The sequence below is a fragment of the Cavia porcellus genome, unplaced genomic scaffold (genome assembly GCF_034190915.1).
Source record: "Cavia porcellus strain 051 isolate PalLab524CR breed Dunkin Hartley unplaced genomic scaffold, mCavPor4.1 scaffold_9, whole genome shotgun sequence".
NCBI classification, from domain to species: domain Eukaryota; kingdom Metazoa; phylum Chordata; class Mammalia; order Rodentia; family Caviidae; genus Cavia; species Cavia porcellus.
In genome coordinates, this window is record NW_026947492.1 from 14,605,684 (window position 1) to 14,624,075 (window position 18,392).

The following is an 18,392-nucleotide window of genomic DNA, read 5'->3' on the forward strand; positions in this document are numbered from 1 at the left end:
GAGTAACCGAGAGCTGAGAGCTGATTGGTCACAGGAAGCCCAGCCCCGAGCTATGCTGCCTCACCACGGGCTCTAGACGAGAGTAGAGAATGCATAAAAAGCCCTGATGCCCCGAGTAAGATCCCCCCATCTATACCACCTGTCCCTGAATTAGAGCTCAGGCAGAGACCTAGCTGAGCCTAAGTGACTTCAGTCAGCAGGGTGCACGGTCCATGTGCCATCTCCTTTTACTTTGAGGGGTTACCAGTGATGTTGTTTCTAAGGAATCACATTTAAAATCCAACTACTGGCATCAACAGCCAATGCTGCTAGAGTAGGGAAATATTAGCATCAAACAACAGGACATTCCCACCAAGAATCTGAATTTTAGCCAGGTGTGGTAGCACATGTCTCTGATCCCAGCACTCGGGAGGCTGAGGCAGGAAGACCACAGTGAGTTCGAAGCCAACTGGGCTGCACTGTTAGTTCAAGGCTAGCCTGAACTACAAAGAGAGAGCTCGTCTGGGAAAAAAAAATTGAATTTTAACCAATAATCTTGGAGTCAAAGCCCAGCTCTCCCGTTTACCAGCTGTGTGGCCAGGTTATACCACCTCCCTGGGCTGCTTCGTTCACCATAATATGGAGGTGATTATTGCACTTATCTCCTAGGGCTTAGCTTTACTGGCTGTGTGTCAGATGTACAGTAGCACTGGATACTCAGTTACCATTAGCATTTGGGGCACTCTTTTTTTCTATCTTGTATTTACCAGTTCTCATTCCCATGCTTATCAAATCAAATGTCTCTTCCCCAAACTACCCTCTGTTTGAACCAACCTGGAAACGTCTCAAGGAGACAGTGTCCTGCTCCACTGTGAGACCACCTTTCTCCTGTCCTGACCAGTGACAGGCCAGAGTGATGGAGCCCAGAAGCTATGTTCTGGCCAGACTGACTTGGTGGGAACATGCAGAGGAGACTTGGCCCAGGGCCCTGCATGCCTTTTGCAGCCCTGTGCCTCTCTGTCCTCTGGGTGCCTCGTGCTGTCCCCTGGACTGTCCTCCCTGCTTCAGAGTGCCCCTGGGTATTTGGCAGCTGATGGAACTCCACTGTGTCCCGTGAAGTGGGGGGACTGCCCTTCAGGCCTGCCACGGGCTTACTGTGTTGTAGGAAGGAGCCAGCATGTCCAAAGGGCTTGAGTGCTGGTGCCAGCCTGGCTTCCTCCCCACCCTGCTCTCAGCATAGGGCACCCTCTTTTGTCTTCCGGGAACACACACACCCCCGCGATGTCTCAGAGGGAACTGGGTCCTTTGATTCCAATGACAGGAGAAGAGGAGGCTGATGTTCTCTTTGCCAAATGAGCTGAAACAGGAAGAGAAGCGATCCTACCAGTGTCTTCCCAGCTGTAATAAAAAAAACTGGAGACACATCCAAGCAGGCTGTCAGCCCAATTCCAGAGAGCCAGGCACTTCCGGGCCCTGAAGCCTTGATGAACCAGACAGGAAAACTGAATTTTCTGTAACTCCGCTGTTCCAGAGGGTGTCAGTGTAAAAATAAAGGAAAACTGCTGGTCTGTTAGACTGCATGAATGGCAGTCAGTTCATGGGCTACGCTTACGAAGATTTGTGCGTAGAAACTTGCCTTCGGCTGCACAATAGACTTCCTGACGCAGCTGTGCTATTCTGTCGGCCCCTGGTCGCACCCCTCATCTCTGAACCGCCCACTGTAAAGGAGCCGTTTCCAGGCAGGAGTAGTGTTTAAAGGTTCTAATATGCACAGAGCTGAAAATCAGTTTGTCGGGGTATAAGGCCTCTGAGAACTTGGCTTATTAATACAATGAGTTTATCATTCGTCATTTAAAAAGAAAAAAGAGGTAAAGGAGACTTCTGACAGCAAAGAGGATTCATAAGTATTAAAATCACACAATTCTCTGAAAAGAAAATCTGCTGCAAACCAGTTAGCTTAATGTTCTTGGGAGATATAAAAAGTTATTTTCAAAAATAAAATTCTACCCAGCAAGGTAGCGCACTCCTGTAGTCCCAGCACTTGTGGAGGTTGAGGCAGAAGGACCACGAGTTCAAGGTCAACCTGGACTCCACAGTGAGATCCGGTCTCAAAAAATCAAAACAAGCTGGGCGTGGCAGTTGCAACCAGGAGCCAACAGTGGAACACAGCTCAGTGAGAACCACGAGCAACGTGATAGAAAGAGCTAAACAAAAATCCTTCTCATTCTTCTCATCACATGGAAATTACCACAGAAAGATGAAAAGCAAAGGAATTGTTTATTTCATTGGAACCATAAAAAATCGCTGAAAACAATGGTACAAAATTGACACTGTATTACTCTTTAACATGTCTGTGATGTCAACCCTGCCTGTGACATCCTACTAAGCACAAAATCAGTGAATCCCATCCTGGCCCAGAGGAATAAAAGCGTCTGTTCTCAGTATAGAGTCCACTTACTTCTCATTATTAGCCGCATCCATGTAAAACAAGACATTCTTCCTCAGGGCGGGTGTGCTCTGCTCGGTTCCCTTGGGCTCTGTGCTCCCCAGAGCGTGTCTCCTGCTTATTTCCATTGGCATGAAATGAGGGTGACTCCTGGCCAAAGCAGTTACCATCTCCTTCATCTTCCTCTGCAGTTCTTACTCCATTTTAAACACGGCATCATCCAACTCGCTTCCATTTGGTGACGGAGTGTTAGAGAGGCGGCACTATGACGACCAGGGACTCGGGGAGACGACACCTCTTACTATCATCTGCCAGCCCATGCAGGTAAGAGTGATGACTGCAGTCACATCCTCACGTCTAATTATGACACGCTGAGCCCCGATTTGCAAGCGTCAGCATTGCTCTTACAACCAGCAGAGGGTCTCTAACCTGTTGAGGATACAGCACAGAAAATAATAGAAAGTTTACTTCAAGGCCAGAGAGAATCAAGTGAGTGGTGCTAATAATGACCACCAGCATTTGCATCCGAGCTAGGAAGAAAGGTCGTGTTGCAGAGGAAGGAGCTTTTTCTCTCTCAAGGAGGAATAATGCCCATGGTTGTAACTGCTTTGTGTTCTGCGGATTAAAGACAATACTAAAATAAGGCTCCTAGTACATGGTGAGTGTGTGATATGTGTTACCTCTTCCAAGAGAGGTCAGGGGAGAGAGGAGAGAGCAGCAGCTGTTGAGCGGTGTGGACAGAGGCAAGGTGAAAGTTCGAGCATGGTGAGGATGGAGAGAGTGGAGCACTGGCTGGAACCAGGGTGTGCATCAGGGAAGGGTAAGAAAGAAGGTGGGAAAGTCCTTTCCACAACGCACACATTAACCTTGTCAGAGCATCTAGAAGCTAATGGAAGTGCTGCCTGGAAGCGCCAGGAAGCTGGAAAGGAAGAGCTACTACTGTCAGGAAGAAGCAGGAACATCTGTAGTTTCCACCAGCAGTTCTAGGAACCAGAAGCATGCGGACATGTCTCTGGGTGGCCTCACCTGCTGTCCTCTGAGACCATTTCGGAGATCATGAACACCTATGCAGCTAGACAGCACAGCCCACATCGTGATCAGAGTAGACAAACAGGCTTCACAGCTGGAGCAGATAGCACTAAACACCAAAGAGCTATTGGCGTCATGATTATTCTCTTTCCGTAGGACCAAAAAGGTCCTTAGGTCACCACGACGGCATTTCGGAAATAAGACAGACCCATTTATGATGGTAGAAGTGCTTGGCCCCTCAAGAAGCTAGTGAAGCGTGCTTTTGGGAGAGAAGCAGTCCCACCAAGGGACGACCTTAATGGCTAGTTTTTATCTCCAAGTCGTTACTCACTTGGCCTTTGTGTTTTAGCAGTGAGAAAACGCTGCCCCTTCTGGGAGCAATAGCAACAATAATACCACTTTCAATGCCCCCCCACTTCCCCGCTTTGTTTTTTGTAGTACTAGAAATTGAGCCCAGGATTTAGCCCTGGTGCAAGCTAGATCCACAGTCCATTCTCATTTATATCTTGAGACAAGGTCTCACTGAGGTGCCCAAGCTGGCCTTGAACTTGCAATCTTCCTGCCTCAGATTCCTGAGTAGCCAAGGTTACAGGAGTGCACCAGTGAATCTGGCTCATAACCCTTCTTATTTGACAACATACCTTCAGTTTATCTCATTTGAGCATAGGAATAATTTGTGAGGTCTGTAGCATGGGTCTTAAAATCCTTATTTATACAAACAGCCAACTGAAAGCCAAGATTCTCAGGAACTTAAAGCCACACCTTGGCAAAACTCAGCGTCATGTCTACAAAGCCCTATGCTTCCTTGGGATTCACTTTTTTTCCTCTGCAGCCTCTGAGAGTCAACAGCCAGCCCGGACCTCAGAAGCGGTGCCTCTTCGTGTGTCGGCATGGAGAAAGGATGGATGTTGTCTTTGGGAAGTACTGGCTGTCTCAGTGCTTTGATGCCAAAGGTGAATGCTGTCAGCCCCCTTGTCCATGTCTGTGGTTCCTTCCAGTGTCCCACAAGCAGCCACAGTCAGAAAATACTAAGTGGAAATTTTCAGAAACAATTCATAAATGTTAAAGGCATTTCATCTTGCGTAATGTGATAAAATAGCCCACCGTCCCACTCCAGCCTAGGTGAATCATCTTCTTCCAGAGTATCCACACTGTGTATGCCACCCACCCGCTAATCACCTACAATCCATCTTGGTTATCAGTTCCACTGTCACCATAGCACAGTGCTTATGTTCAAGTGACCCTTATACAATAGCCTAATGTCATTCACCTCACTGCACAGATATTACATCCTTCCACATCATTTCAAGAAGGGTGTGCACAGTACAATAGTATATTTTATGAGAGACTACATTTACACCAGTATATTGTTATTATTGTTATCTTATTATACATCCCTCACTGTGCCTAATTGGTGAATTAAATTCTACCTTAATTATGCTTGTGTAGAAAAAACACATATATGTACATGTTCAATCATGATATCTGATTTCAAGCATCCACTTGGTCATCCTGGAACCTACCTTCTGCATGTAAGAGGAACTGACATACCAACCATGGCCTCTAGGGGTCATAGACAAGCTATATTTACCCACCTGGAGTCATTTATGAGTGTGAATACTATTAGAAAATGCCTGTAACCTGTTAAATCCTTCCTGATTGTCTTGGATCTTAGGGAAGAGCTAAATACTCTTGTCCCCACTGTACAAACTGAGGCAGAAGAGACCAAAGAAATGTCTGGCCCTTGGTCATGCAAGAAAGTCAATCTCAGGGACATGTCATGATTCCATGGCCAGAATTCCCTCTCTTAAATCACCCTGGCTCCTCTGGTTCCCTTTTCATTTGAGGGACCAAATTATAACATTGGTGTCACAAAATGCCACCTGGTTTAGCATGTCTGGTGGTTATTTCACTTAGAAACTGTCCCTTGTCACTTGTATTGGCAGAGCAGAAAAGTAGATTCCATACCAGTCTCCTGAATAAAAGTGTCAGATTCAATATTTTACATCCAATTCAATATTCTGCAGCCAATTCAGTTTAGTCCTTCAGTAAGGAAGGAAGGGGTTTCAAGGTCAACAAGGAAAATCCCCAGAACAAGAAACTCACGCAGCCTCTGTCAACCTTTCTTCCAGGCCGCTACATACGCACCAACCTGAACATGCCTCACAGCTTACCTCAGCGGAGCGGCGGCTTCCTGGATTATGAGAAGGATGCTCCTATCACGGTGTTCGGGTGCATGCAGGCAAGACTAGTGGGTACGTGTCCCAGAGACACAACGGCGTTTCCTCGCTCCTGCTTCAAAAAGACTGGTGCCAAGTGTGTGTCAGGACACTTCATTGTTTTCCAACAGTGATTGATCGATGTAGTTCTTCCGTTTAAAAGGGATCTGTTATATAACCATTAGATTCTGGACACTGGCTCAGTTTCCTAAATGAACACAATGTGGTCCTTGCTCAGTTCATGATAGGGAAGGTCACGCATGATTTACTTATACACTGGAGTAGCAGACAGGTCAGCTTCTGACCATAGCCCCTGCAACACAGCCCTAAGAAGAGAGCCAGGGTGAGGAGGAAGGAGCCCAGGATTTACAGAGGCCAGATAACGCTCGCAGACGCTCAGTTTTGCAGCCCTGGTCCATATCACCCATGCAGAGATGATTCCTTGTGCTGCCCAGCCATCTCACAGATACTTACTGATCACTTACTTTGTGCAGAGCTAGAATCAAGGGCCCCAGTGTAAGTTTTTGAGAAACAAACTTATAAGTGGATAAGTAACTGACTATATGGTACACTGAATAATACAACTATGGACAGAATATTATGGGATCCCAAAATCCCATAAGGAAAGAAAAAGACCTATATGAGGAGAAGAGAGGCAAGTTGGGAGCATGAAGAAGAGGAAGAAAAGGCAGTTCTTAGGAGAAAAAAATGTAAACAAATCATAGAAGTAAAAATTAGCATCAAGTTGGCAGCGAAAACAACAGGTCTTGTTTCTAAAGCGTAAATAGTGAGAGCAGGCAAGGGATAGACTGGCCAGATGCATAAAGACAAGTTCACAAAAGATTGTGGCCACTAGGCTGGGGATTTAGCTCAGTGGCATAAGCGCCTGCCTGGCAAACGTGAGGACATGAGTTCGATCCCCGGTACCAAAAAAAAGATTGTGGCCACCATATTAAAGTTGGTTTACCTGGCAGAGAAAATAAGTGGATTCCATGAGGTGAACATTAAAGCATCAGACGTTGAGGTTTATCTCTGGCATCCAATAGGACCAGTTGAGATTTTGTTTAACACAGAATGAAATTAAAGCAAGGTCTAATTTTTCCCTTCCTCACCCTAGAGAGATTAGAACACCATCCTGTTTCTAGGTTTTCCGTAAGAAGACATTTTGCCACTGGAGTCACCAAGGAAAAGTGAGAACAGTAGGAAGGGGTCCGGGGTTGGCCTCATCTACTGGCGCTCTGGTGAGGGGATTTGTTGGAGACGAGGCTGACCCTGTGGATCTATGTGGACCCGCACTCGGAGAGAGGGTCACTGGGTCTACTTGGAAACACTGTGGGTCGAGCTGGGTCCAGGTAAATCTAGCAGGCTGACTGTCCTTGGTTTTCTTGGCAGGTGAAGCCTTGTTAGAAAGTAGCACCATCATCGATCACGTCTATTGCTCCCCATCCCTCCGCTGCGTTCAGACCGCACACAACATCTTAAAAGGTAAGATTCTCGGGTTGACAAAAGCCCGTTAGCCCCTCATCTCGAGACACCTGACTTCTCATAGGGTTGTCGGGTGTTCGCCAGTGGAAAGCTCTGAATCTGGACTTGTGAGCAAAGAATCTTTCAGAAGAATACTGATCTTGCTCAGATCGCAAATTCATGCTCTGACAGCATACATCAGACAAAAAAAGAAGTACACTTATAATGTTTTTCCTGAGAATTGAAAGCTCTCTTGAATGAACTATAGGTGTGCAAAACACTTAGAGCTTATAGGACAGTGATCCTTTCTTTGTACTTAAATAATCAAATAGTTTTCCACCCAGCTTTAATCTATCATGTGCCGGTTGTTTACAGCCTCAGTGGTGCTGCTGGGGGTCTCAAATCTTGATCGTTCTTGTTTGTTTAGTTAATAAGAAAGACTTTAAGAGCACCATTTCTATAAAGATACCTGTCTTTCACCCTAAAATCCATACAATTTTGCAGTACAAAGATCTCCCTTCTCATTTCGTTGGGAAAAAACTTGGGGGGACAAGACTTGAATGAGACAACAGAAGAGGCAGAAACAGACAAGCCAGTAAAAAGTTATACACTATAGAGGAGTCTTCTATTCTTTTACCTTAAGTAAACCTTCTTTTCCCTACAGCAGCATTTTTGTATTAAGTTTGCACAGAGAAACTGGACTAAATGCAGTACAGAGAAAACTAAACTAATATCAAAGGACAGTTCATATGCTGAGAGTAATCACAATCCAATAAAACACAGGACTTGTGCACTGGTCCATAAAACATTAGGTTTCTGGATAGATAAAGTAAATCGTTTATATGCTATTTAAATATAATTTAACTGTGGGACAGCTGTGGAGGTGGAGACTAGCTGTTACAGTCAGGAATTGCAAGGAGAAGAAGAAAGTACAGGACACATAATTTATAGTATTATTTATAATGGTTACTCAAGGAGTTAAATACAGAAAAAGTGCAGGAAATCTTTCCACATACTAAGAATCTAGCTGAGGGCCTGGATCCCACAGCAATGACCCGCATGGGTCCAGCTGAAGACTTAGAGCCCATGACAGCGCCTCCCACGAGTCCATCTGGAAACTTAGAGCCCACAACAATGACTCTTGTGAAAATCTGTTTCACAGATCTGTGCTGGAAAGACCTAAAGATTAGTGGTGGAAGCTAGAAAGTCTATGCCAGCAGTGTGAAGAATCTGTGCCAGTTAACGGTTCTGCCCTAGAGCCAGGAAGTAATGCTCAGCATAAGGACCTGAGCTCCCCTAAAAATGAGCCGCAGCCATTCTCAGCAGCAGTAAGGTCCTGAGCCCCTCTGACAATGAGAACAGCCAAGTTCATTATCCGAGAAGAAGCTCCACAAGCTCCTCCAGGAGAATTCATGGCAACAGGAGCACCAACAGCACCAAACAACAGTCCTCAGTGGGGCCCTCTACACTCAGCACCACGCTGATTCAGTTCAGCTGGTGTTTAAGTTGACCATCAGTTTTTAATGTGCCACACTAGCTAAATTTTTTGGTAAGACAGACACGGAATTTACATTAGAAAGAAACATAATCATCACAAAATTGAATAAACTACCGATGACTCATGGGGTTTTCTTCCTTAAATCAGACATAACTTAAAGCTAGCATTCATTCCAAAATTGTAGCCAGAGTATTAAACTCATGCGTTGGCAAAATGCAAAAATTATAAGTTGTCCAAATCCACATGCCTCCCACTTTCTTTCAGCTATATAGAATATCTAGTAGGAAAAAGAATAACTGACTTAAATTTTTAGAGTAGTTTGGCCCATAATTTATTCCCTTTTTTTTTTTTTTTACTTCCTTTATCTTCATTTTATTTTATTTTACCCCTAAGGTTTACAACAAGAGAACCACTTAAAGATTCGCGTGGAGCCTGGCTTATTTGAGTGGACAAAGTGGGTTGCTGGGAACACATTACCTGCATGGATACCTCCATCAGAGTTAGCTGCAGCCAGCCTGAGTGTTGATACAACCTACAGGTAACCCCTGAAACTGCTGCTCCCCAGGACCGATGGGAAAACACTTTCCACATTGTCCTTGCACCAGCCTAATCAAGCAGACGAAGGGACAGCCAGCCTGCCTAGGAACTTGTCAGTCATGGTGAATGTCAAACTATGAATTCTGAAGCCAAACAAAAAAAGCCAATATGCCTTTGAATTACCATTAGTGTGACTTACACTTCCCACTGCAACCCGCTCCTGAGTTGGATTTTCTGACTTTATGAGGTCTGTTTCAGTCCATTTTGCATTCAGAGAACACAGATCAGCTAAGGATAATGTAGATCAGAGCTTGGGAGAGGAGGGAGGCCATAAGATCTTACCTTCAATTTTCACTTTTAGTTTCCTAAAGCATTTGTGGTTCTCCAGCCTCTGCTCATGTACTATGGCCATAATCCTGGAATGCTAAAAAGCTACTTTGTAAAAATTTTTGTGGTGTTCCAGGAGAAAGTTCATAAGTCTGATTTGTTCACACTCTGAAAACGTGAATCTTCTATAATACACTTGTGAATCTTACACAGTGCACTCGCAAAAGTTCACAATTTGAATATTCATAAGTTCAGGATTTACCGTATGTTTTGTGTTCAAAATAAGAAAGAAAAGCCTGTTGGAAATTTTATAACCTCACAAATCAGATGGACTGAACACCTGCTTTTAAAACTGATCCTCACAGTTCATTGTGCCTAAAGCTTCTGGGAGATATCAGATGATCAAATAAAGAGATCTAATTGCTTCCTGTTAGCTATGTGACTAGGACCAGCAGTGACCAATGTCCAATAAAAATAACCAAACTGCTTAGTCAGGCTGTGAATGACAGGTCATCGTGATACCATAAAGGTGGCCTTTATTTCTGCCCATGGCAACCCAACCTCCAGATAGTAGAAATCCTGTGACTCTCCCCTCTCTAGGGCACTAGATAGACAGATATAGGGGGACTCTGAAAAGGTCTTGAAATGAAGATTTAGAATGACATTAGTTGCTTTGTCTCAGGATCCAGATGTTTTAATTTCTTTTGTTTGTTTTTATGTTCCAGACCTCACATTCCAGTCAGCAAATTAGTGGTTTCAGAGTCCTATGACACTTATATCAGTAGAAGCTTCCAAGTAACAAAAGAGATAATAAGTGAGTGTAAAGGTAAAGGTAAGTGACACTGGTTTGCCTTTTCTTTTTCCTTTAGGTGGTGTTGTACTGAACTGTGTATAAAATGTGTAGTCATTTATGCATCGTGCTTAATAATAGGCTATTCAAGGCGTTGGAATCTGCTCTAAGAGACTTCCGTAATAAGCAAAAAATATATTTCCAAACTATCTTCTAGTTTCACATTGAATTTACAACATTCTCAAAAAGTTTTATAACATTCTCTGAGTACCTAAAATGTTAGGCATTCGGGGCAACACACGAGATTAGCTACTATACAAAACACTATCATAGATTCTGTGTTGTACCTAGACCTCCAACATGTCATGGAGATCACTCTGTTATATGTTATGGAGATGTCCCTATTATAATTCTAGAGTCTAGAATAACACTGCTTGCCTATAATTGATCCAAAATCATGGATTCCACACACAAACCCGTCTACACAAACACATCCTACTACCCCAGTTGCCACCAACTCAGAGCAATGCTGTATAAGGTTCAAGTCCTTCTGCTACTGTGGTTGTTCAAAATTGAGTTCAAACATTTAGTGATATGTAGGACTGACTGCTCAGCGTAATTAGATTAGGTTAGTATATTTATGTGCATGGAGCAGAGACTGGGATTATATGCAAGAAAATATTACCATTGGGCAACAGTGGACAGATGGCTCCCATCCCCAGCCATCAATCTAAGCTGCTCACTGTCCTGAAGACACTCAGCAGGGACTCTTGGCCAGGTTCCCAGAAATCACCATTCTGCGGTGGTAACAGCTAAGCCCGAAGCAGAAGGGCTGGCACGGGGAGCACTTTAAACGCAGGACAGTTCTGCATGTCGACTGAGCTGCTTAGAACTGTGGGTCTCACACAAATTCAGCCTTTTAAGCCCGAAAGAGATCTGAATAAGATGCACAGATTATACCCCTGTCCACTTCCTGGTTTTCATAGTGTACTGTAAATTATAAAAGATGTTCCCACTGTGAATCTATGTACCTTTTTTTTCATCATTTTTCCCTTCTAAATTTTTTTCCCAAGGCTAAGGATTGAAACCTTACGTGCTAGGCAAGCACACTACCACTGAACTACATCCTTTCCCTTTTAAAAAATGTTTTCACTGACACATGCTAACTGCACATAGTAATGGGGAACAGTGTGATATTTCAGTGTCTATAAAGTAGTTATTATCTGCTCAGGGTAATTAGCTTTTCCCTTTCCATAAACGTTTATCATTTCTTTGTGTTGGGTATAGTTATTTTAAGATAAAATCTTTGTTTTTAATAGGCTGCTTTAATGATATGGAAGAATTTGTACAGCATTGCTTGGACAACTTGTCTTCTTTGTGATAATGCTAGTCCCTGAACACATAGCTTTCAGCACAGTATTTGCTAAACTGACACCTGCCTTTCCAGAAACAGTCTACCCATTCCTTGCTTCCGTCCCCAGGAAATAACATTCTGATTGTGGCCCATGCATCTTCCCTTGAAGCATGTACCTGCCAGCTTCAGGGCCTGTCACCTCAGAACTCCAAGGACTTTGTGCAAATGGTCCGAAAGGTAATTGATTTTGCATTTGGGCGGTCCCTGATGCTTGACGGTTTAATAATAGTTCTGTGATTGGCTGTTAACTAATTTTTCTGAAGCACAAATTTACACTGAGCCAAAGGATTCATTTTCACTTAACCAAGATGTACAGAATGGTACTTTGTGTAAGGCACTTTCTTAGGCCTTGTATAAAAGGAAAAGAAATGTTAGCACTATTCCAGCTTGTAAGAGCTAAAATTTAGGAAACAGCTTAAAATAAGGGACCTTGGAAAAGAGGAACAAACAAGACCAAAAGCTTAGCTAGAGAACGAGTCCTAACAGGTAGGCCAGGCAGGAGAGGCAAGGAATTACAGTGATCCATGTCCCATTAAAAGGCAAACTTAGGAACAAGGTAGCAAGAGAGAATCCCAGAACCCCAGCAGACTGGCTCCTACTTTTGTTGTCTGGTGTTTTTATTTTGTTTTGTTTCTTTGTGCCCCTTAAGAGCTTTTCCGGTCAGCTACCTCCCACACATCCCCTTCCCTTCCAGGAAGGCTGCTACTTTCTTTCTCCATCACCAGAGCACCCTGTTCAAACCCTTTCTCATTTGTAAAAAGTTTACTTACACATCTGTCTTTCCCAGTAACCTGTAAACTGCTGGAGAGCAGGGATTTCTATCTGGTTTGTGGGTGTCCCTTGGACACCTAACAGGAAAGTAAGTTTTGAAATTATCAAGTTAAAAAGAAAAAAAAGAATTTGTGAAATTATCAAAGACACCGCTTCTGCTTTGAACATCACAGATAGGTAGGTACCATGCACTTCCTGAGAAAAGATAGAGCAAATATAAAACAAAGTTTTTTTAAAATAAGTAACCTTTCCCAGTGTGCCCATGTGTCGTTTCAGAAAGATCTCAGGTGCCTTTTTAAACTGACATGCAATCAGGGATTGACTCCTGTGTCCTCAGCTTTACAATGGACCCCACTGATCTGAGGAGTTGTTTGCTGAGGTTTCAGTTACCCTGGCCAGCTTACACCCCAAAATACAGGATGCTCTACAATAAGAGAAAAGGGGAGACCACATTCACATTGCTTTTATTACAGTGACCACAGTCACACAGTTTTCACTAAAACATACTCTTATTTATTTCACTTATTATTATTGTTAGTCTTTTCTGTACCTAATTTATAAGTTAAACTTTATCATAGATATATATTTATAAGGAACAAAACTATATAGGGTTCAAAACTGTCTGAGGTTTCGGATATTCACCAGGGATCTTGGAACACACCCACACATGGATAAGGGGCAGCTGTATAATTGCCCCTTATAATTTTGTTCTCTTTTTTCCCACCCTACTAAGCAGCAAAAAAAAAAAAAAATACTTATAATTGGATGCTCACTTTTAATAGATCCTTTTGATGAATCCTCCTGCAATACTGTCTTAGTTACTTTTCGCTGAGATAAAATATCCAGCACCCATGAATTAAATGAGGAAATGTTTATTTAACTCACAGTTTGTAGATGTTTCAGTCCATAATTGGCTGGCTCCAAGGCAGGGTGGCTTCACAGAGAAATATCACAGAGGAGAACCAGTTCATGGCAAGCAAAGGACAGCAAAAGCAAGCAAGGGAAGACCACATTTCTTTTTATCCCTTATATTTTATACAGTCTACCTAACATGGTAGTTCTCATACCCTTAAACCTAGTGCTTGTGAGCCTAGCACTGCACCATAAATCAATTCCAGCATCACACACTGGAGATCCAGCCACCTCTGAAAAAGCCCTGTCTATAACTGCATGAGGCTTAAGGGGACATCTAAACACAAGCCATACAAATACTCTTTCACCAGTGTATCAGTTCTATCCATTTTATGTTGTTTATTGGCTTTTGAAGGCGATGCATTTCTGCAAGGCTCCTATTAATTCTTGTTTCACTGAGGCCACCTGAATATCCTTGTGTCCAGGGTGCAAAGTTAAGGTATTAACATTCTGTGTTCTGTTTCCCCTTGCTCTCTGCTCTTGCTTCAGATCCCCTACCTAGGCTTTTGTTCCTGTGAAGAATTAGGCGAAACTGGAATATGGCAGCTAACAGACCCACCCATCCTTCCCCTTACCCATGGACCCACTGGGGGCTTCAACTGGAGAGAAACATTGCTGCAGGAGTAAGCCTGTGAGGGGCGAGAGGAATTAGTCTTTTGGAGAAGAATCTTTTGGGCGTTCAGTAACTGCGGAAAACTCTGCATTGCATTCTAAATGGACAGCTCGATTAACACACTTCCTTTCATGCTTAAGTGACAAGACTGCATAAATAAGCAAAAGACATGATTCAGGGAGAGAAAAATCCATCCTGGTTAACAAGGCTTTGGAGAATTGACTTCCTAAACCTGCGCCTGCTACAGCAGAGGCCCATCCTCATCCTCGTTCGGGCTATGCATGGCTAAGGAGCTTCACGCGTCCCCACTGGAGCTGTGCCCCCTCTCAGGAGGGATGCAGGAAGGAGTGTGTCCCGAATCCAGTCTGGGGATGGAACATTCTGTTGAACTCCATTTTCAATTTAGCCGAGCTGAGAAATCCTGCTAAGGTTCCTACATAGACTTGTCCTTAGGTTGCACCTCAAATTCTACCCTCGGTAAACTCCAGACACCCCCTTAAGGAGTCCAGTGTTTGCCCTGGTACTTCCTCATTTTCTCCCAGAATGGGGGCCTTCCTGCTTCTGTCTGTGAAATAGGGAGAGAAAGCACTTCTGCTTTCCAGAATACTTTTAGATCCTCATGAGGAAGATAAGGTAAATGTGAGTCGTAGTCAAGGATAGGCGTGGAGAACTTGCAAAATATAAAGTGCATTGGGATTATGTGTGTCACAGCCTGATGAGCCGCAGCACTTCTGAGTCGCCAAGATTTGCTTGTCTCTGCCCCTAGACTCTGACAGGGTTAACTAGCTGAGGAGGTTGACATGTTGAAAGCATATGTGTTCAGCATATTATTTGAATCAGCAAGAAGCTCATTCTGTGCAATGTGGACATCTTGACAAACCATGCCAAGGGCCAGGTTGTGATGCCCTCCCAGCACCTACCAACCAAACAGAATGTCCAGAGATGCCCCAGTTGCACCAGAGATATACAATGAAGTCAGGGAACTAACTTAACTGGTGACAGTCACAAGTGCACTGCTACTTGTGCTGTCTCCTTTCTGTTTGTCTTTCTATGATAATTTAAAATCGATAGGAGGTAAGGCTACTTGAGGAAAGCTGGACTGGTTTCTCATTATGGCTACTTCCTGTATGTAGAGGGAGTTTATTTAAAAGAAAAATAAATGACAATCAAGCCAAAACACCAGTTATCAATGTCTATTTAATCGTGTGAGTAGCTGACTAGTAGAGCCACAGACAGTGGTCTGGTATGATATAGTTCGCCATGTAGAATGTGTGTACGCAATAAAATCCCAACCATTTAAAGGGAGCATTAGTGTTAGACAAATCTATCTATGCTGTAGCGACCTTAAATAAGTTTTAAAACTCAGACGTATGCTTTATAAAAACTGACCTATGCTTGTATTTGAAATTGAAATTTGATGACTGCTGGAAAAAGGAAGAAGTGAAAGGTGATTTGCTATTTATGTTAGTAAAAGGATTATGGCTGCATTTTTTAAAGACACCTAGAGAAATATGCTATGAAATTTCTAATTGGAGAAACGAATCGTGGTTTCTCCTAGCATCGCACAAGTATTGCTTCAGTTTCTGACCATAGAAATAACCCTGTGCTGACACATTTCTGTTTTAACCTTAAACTATCTGGGAGGGAAATATTCCCACTAAAGTTCTTAAAACTCACATTTCAGCTAAGTTAATGAACTTAATGTCCCTGCCACTCATTCTACTGGTATTGGTAAGGAAGTGATCCACTGTTTAATCCTATCTATAATGTTTATAGGCTCACCACAGATTCTCATGGGCTTTGAATGCTCAGAATAATACTTGAATGCTTCATTTCAGATTTCCTTGAAACCGTTAAGAGTATGTTCTGGACAGTGTCCGTACTTTTATAAAATACAAATGAAAATGTGTCACCTTTTCCATTTCTCTTCTGGATGTTCCATGTTGTCCTGAGAATTAGTTTGACAGACTGGGCTTCATTCCATTGTCTTTAGTCCAGTATCAATATAGCCTTCGGCAACTGCCTGCAAGAGCCAAAGGAATCATGGGTCTGAAACATTTCAGAATAATTTAGGTGGAAAACCCTGAGTACAAGAAAAATTTTATTCCTCTGCTGTAATTAACTAGATTGGTTATCAAAACAGCTGAGTGGCCTGAATTCACACTAAAATTTTATTTCAGACTTATCTACTTAAAAAATTAAAGTTGGACTGCAACCAACAAATTCTTTATAAATCATGTTGAATCTATGTATAATAAAAGAGACAGCTATATTACCAAACTTCAAATTCATATGAAAATTCTAAGTTGACATTACAACCTGAAGTGGAGGCTCATTCTTTGTGATCAGAGGCTGATGCTTATTAAAACCTATGATATGTGGAGGAGGAATAGAAAAGGAAAGAAGAAAGCATTGCCAGAAAAGAAGAATCAAATGATTTCTCATTCAAAGAACTGTTTTTTAAGTTAGAAAGCTATCTGAAATAAATTAGTGGAAATGAAATTAGCTAATGGGCTTAAGCTGGTATTGCAAATCTCAAATAGTTTGCTGCTTCTACAAGAAGGCCACTTTAGTGTGCAAAGGCCCTAGTACTCTCTGTTAGGTAGAACTTTGTTTTCTGTGATTTTAAAGTGCCACGTGGATTCCTCGCAGACTAGAAAAATCGGCATGTTTTAATGCATCTGCTGAGGGTTTCATTTTCCAGGTTCTCTTCCCCATCACTTACTGGGTACCAAGAGCCTCCCTGATAGGAGGTAGCAGTGGAATTGACAGTGTTTCTCAGATTCAAAGAATCTGAATGGCTGATTAAATGGCTATCTGATGGCTGGAAAGGGGGGTATTTTTCACCCTGTAGTGCAAGGCTTGGAGTAGTTTCTACTTTTTATTTTAATTATACTTTAACCAAAGAATTATTTTAAAGTAATCTTATATTTGAAAGATGATTTTGCAAAAAAAAAAAATTAAAATGCCTTCTGGAGTATCAGTTTAATAAATCATTGTTGATCATTTGCTTGTCAGCAGTGTTGGGGACATGTCTAGGCTGTCCTCCAGTTGTGTGTAGCGTTGCCCTAGACGTTTCTTTTCCACTCAACTAACTGTATTCGTATTGAAATGAAGTCTCTTATTTCAATTACCTAGTATCATTGAGAACTGATTGAACAGCCACGAAAAGAGAAGTTCCTATCTGTCGCCTTTGTAGAAAGGCTTCCCGGTGCGGTTACCTAGGCACTCCCCACGCCAGTGTTTAAATCTGAAAGCAGTGATGAATTGCTCTTTTGAATTTACCCTGAGTTGTGCATGTGGTGGAATACAGATGAGCCTCTGCTGAATTTGCACAGGCTTCAGCACAGTCAGCTGTACAAAATTGGCACCAAGACGTTAGATGAGGAGGCTCAGGAGATTTGCATAATCCAGCACACACATGTGAGAAAGAAGAGGCGATGGCCTGAGGAGGTGGCTGTGCTGGAGGGACAGAACTGGTGGAGGAGGGCGAGGGACAGACGGGGAAGAGCAATTTAACATCAATCTGGGTTAATGTTAACTTCACAGAGGTGACGGGAGTATTTTGTTAGGTGATGGCTTTTACATATTTTAAATTTAGGATTAAAATTGAGTTTGCTTCTCTTTTGTACTTCAACCTATTCAATTTTCCTAAGAAAGTGACTAGCTATAATGAAAATTTTAGGGGAGAGGTAGAAAAGATTGCCTCTAAATGCAGTGGAAATAACTTGATTTTTAAATATGTGTAATACTAGGTTCGGTGTATGTAGACTTACAATTATAGTGATGAGTAGTCAAACAATATACAATCAGTTATTACAAATATTTTACCCAGTATTACTTAGCTGCTGTAACTTGCAAAAATCGGAATTTTGCAGCTGTTCAGCTATTCGTGAACTCTATACAGGATACATATGTAAATCGAAAAATGCGTCATGGTTCTGTTGTTGATTGCCAGTAAGATGGGAACCCCATCCCAAAGCTTTTTGATTATGCACAGATCATCCTAAACTGCTATGTGGGGGAGGCATATGGCTTCTCATTTATAAGACTATTGTATTATTTTTTTCTATGTGATTTTGGTGTATTTATTTGAAAAATAGTTTGTATTTACTAAAAAGAAAACCACACCTGTCTGTATCGTCAGATTCCTTGTACATTTTGTGTGCCATCTGTGCTTTTCTGGCAGACAGCTCGTCCCTCCTGATTCAGCTATGACACCATTGTAACCAACCTGGTCCATTCCAGACCCATCACCACTGAAATGGTTCATAGATGATTTAATAAAGAGAAACTGAGTCCTCAGGTGGTCCAGAGCAATCGCATGTTAAATCCCGAATGGTGTCTACTGCATATTCCCAGATGTCAACTCTAGTCATTTTGATCTTGGGAG

The 18,392-nt window shown here is 42.5% G+C and overlaps 1 protein-coding gene across 4 annotated transcripts in view; it reads left to right on the forward strand.

The window, feature by feature from the left end:
• Ubash3b (ubiquitin associated and SH3 domain containing B) overlaps window positions 1–18,304 on the forward strand; it is a 146,137-nt gene extending 127,833 nt beyond the window's left edge. For all 4 annotated transcript variants that reach the window (XM_063255949.1, XM_013155597.3, XM_023566193.2 and 1 more), the window contains exons 7-14: window positions 2,617–2,749; window positions 4,287–4,407; window positions 5,587–5,709; window positions 7,066–7,158; window positions 9,029–9,173; window positions 10,225–10,331; window positions 11,771–11,880; window positions 13,876–18,304. In XM_063255949.1, the coding sequence (XP_063112019.1) occupies window positions 2,617–2,749; window positions 4,287–4,407; window positions 5,587–5,709; window positions 7,066–7,158; window positions 9,029–9,173; window positions 10,225–10,331; window positions 11,771–11,880; window positions 13,876–14,013 (970 nt within the window). In that variant the 3' untranslated portion in view covers window positions 14,014–18,304. The remainder of the gene's footprint in view (window positions 1–2,616; window positions 2,750–4,286; window positions 4,408–5,586; window positions 5,710–7,065; window positions 7,159–9,028; window positions 9,174–10,224; window positions 10,332–11,770; window positions 11,881–13,875) is intronic.
• Window positions 18,305–18,392: the final 88 nt, after the last annotated feature.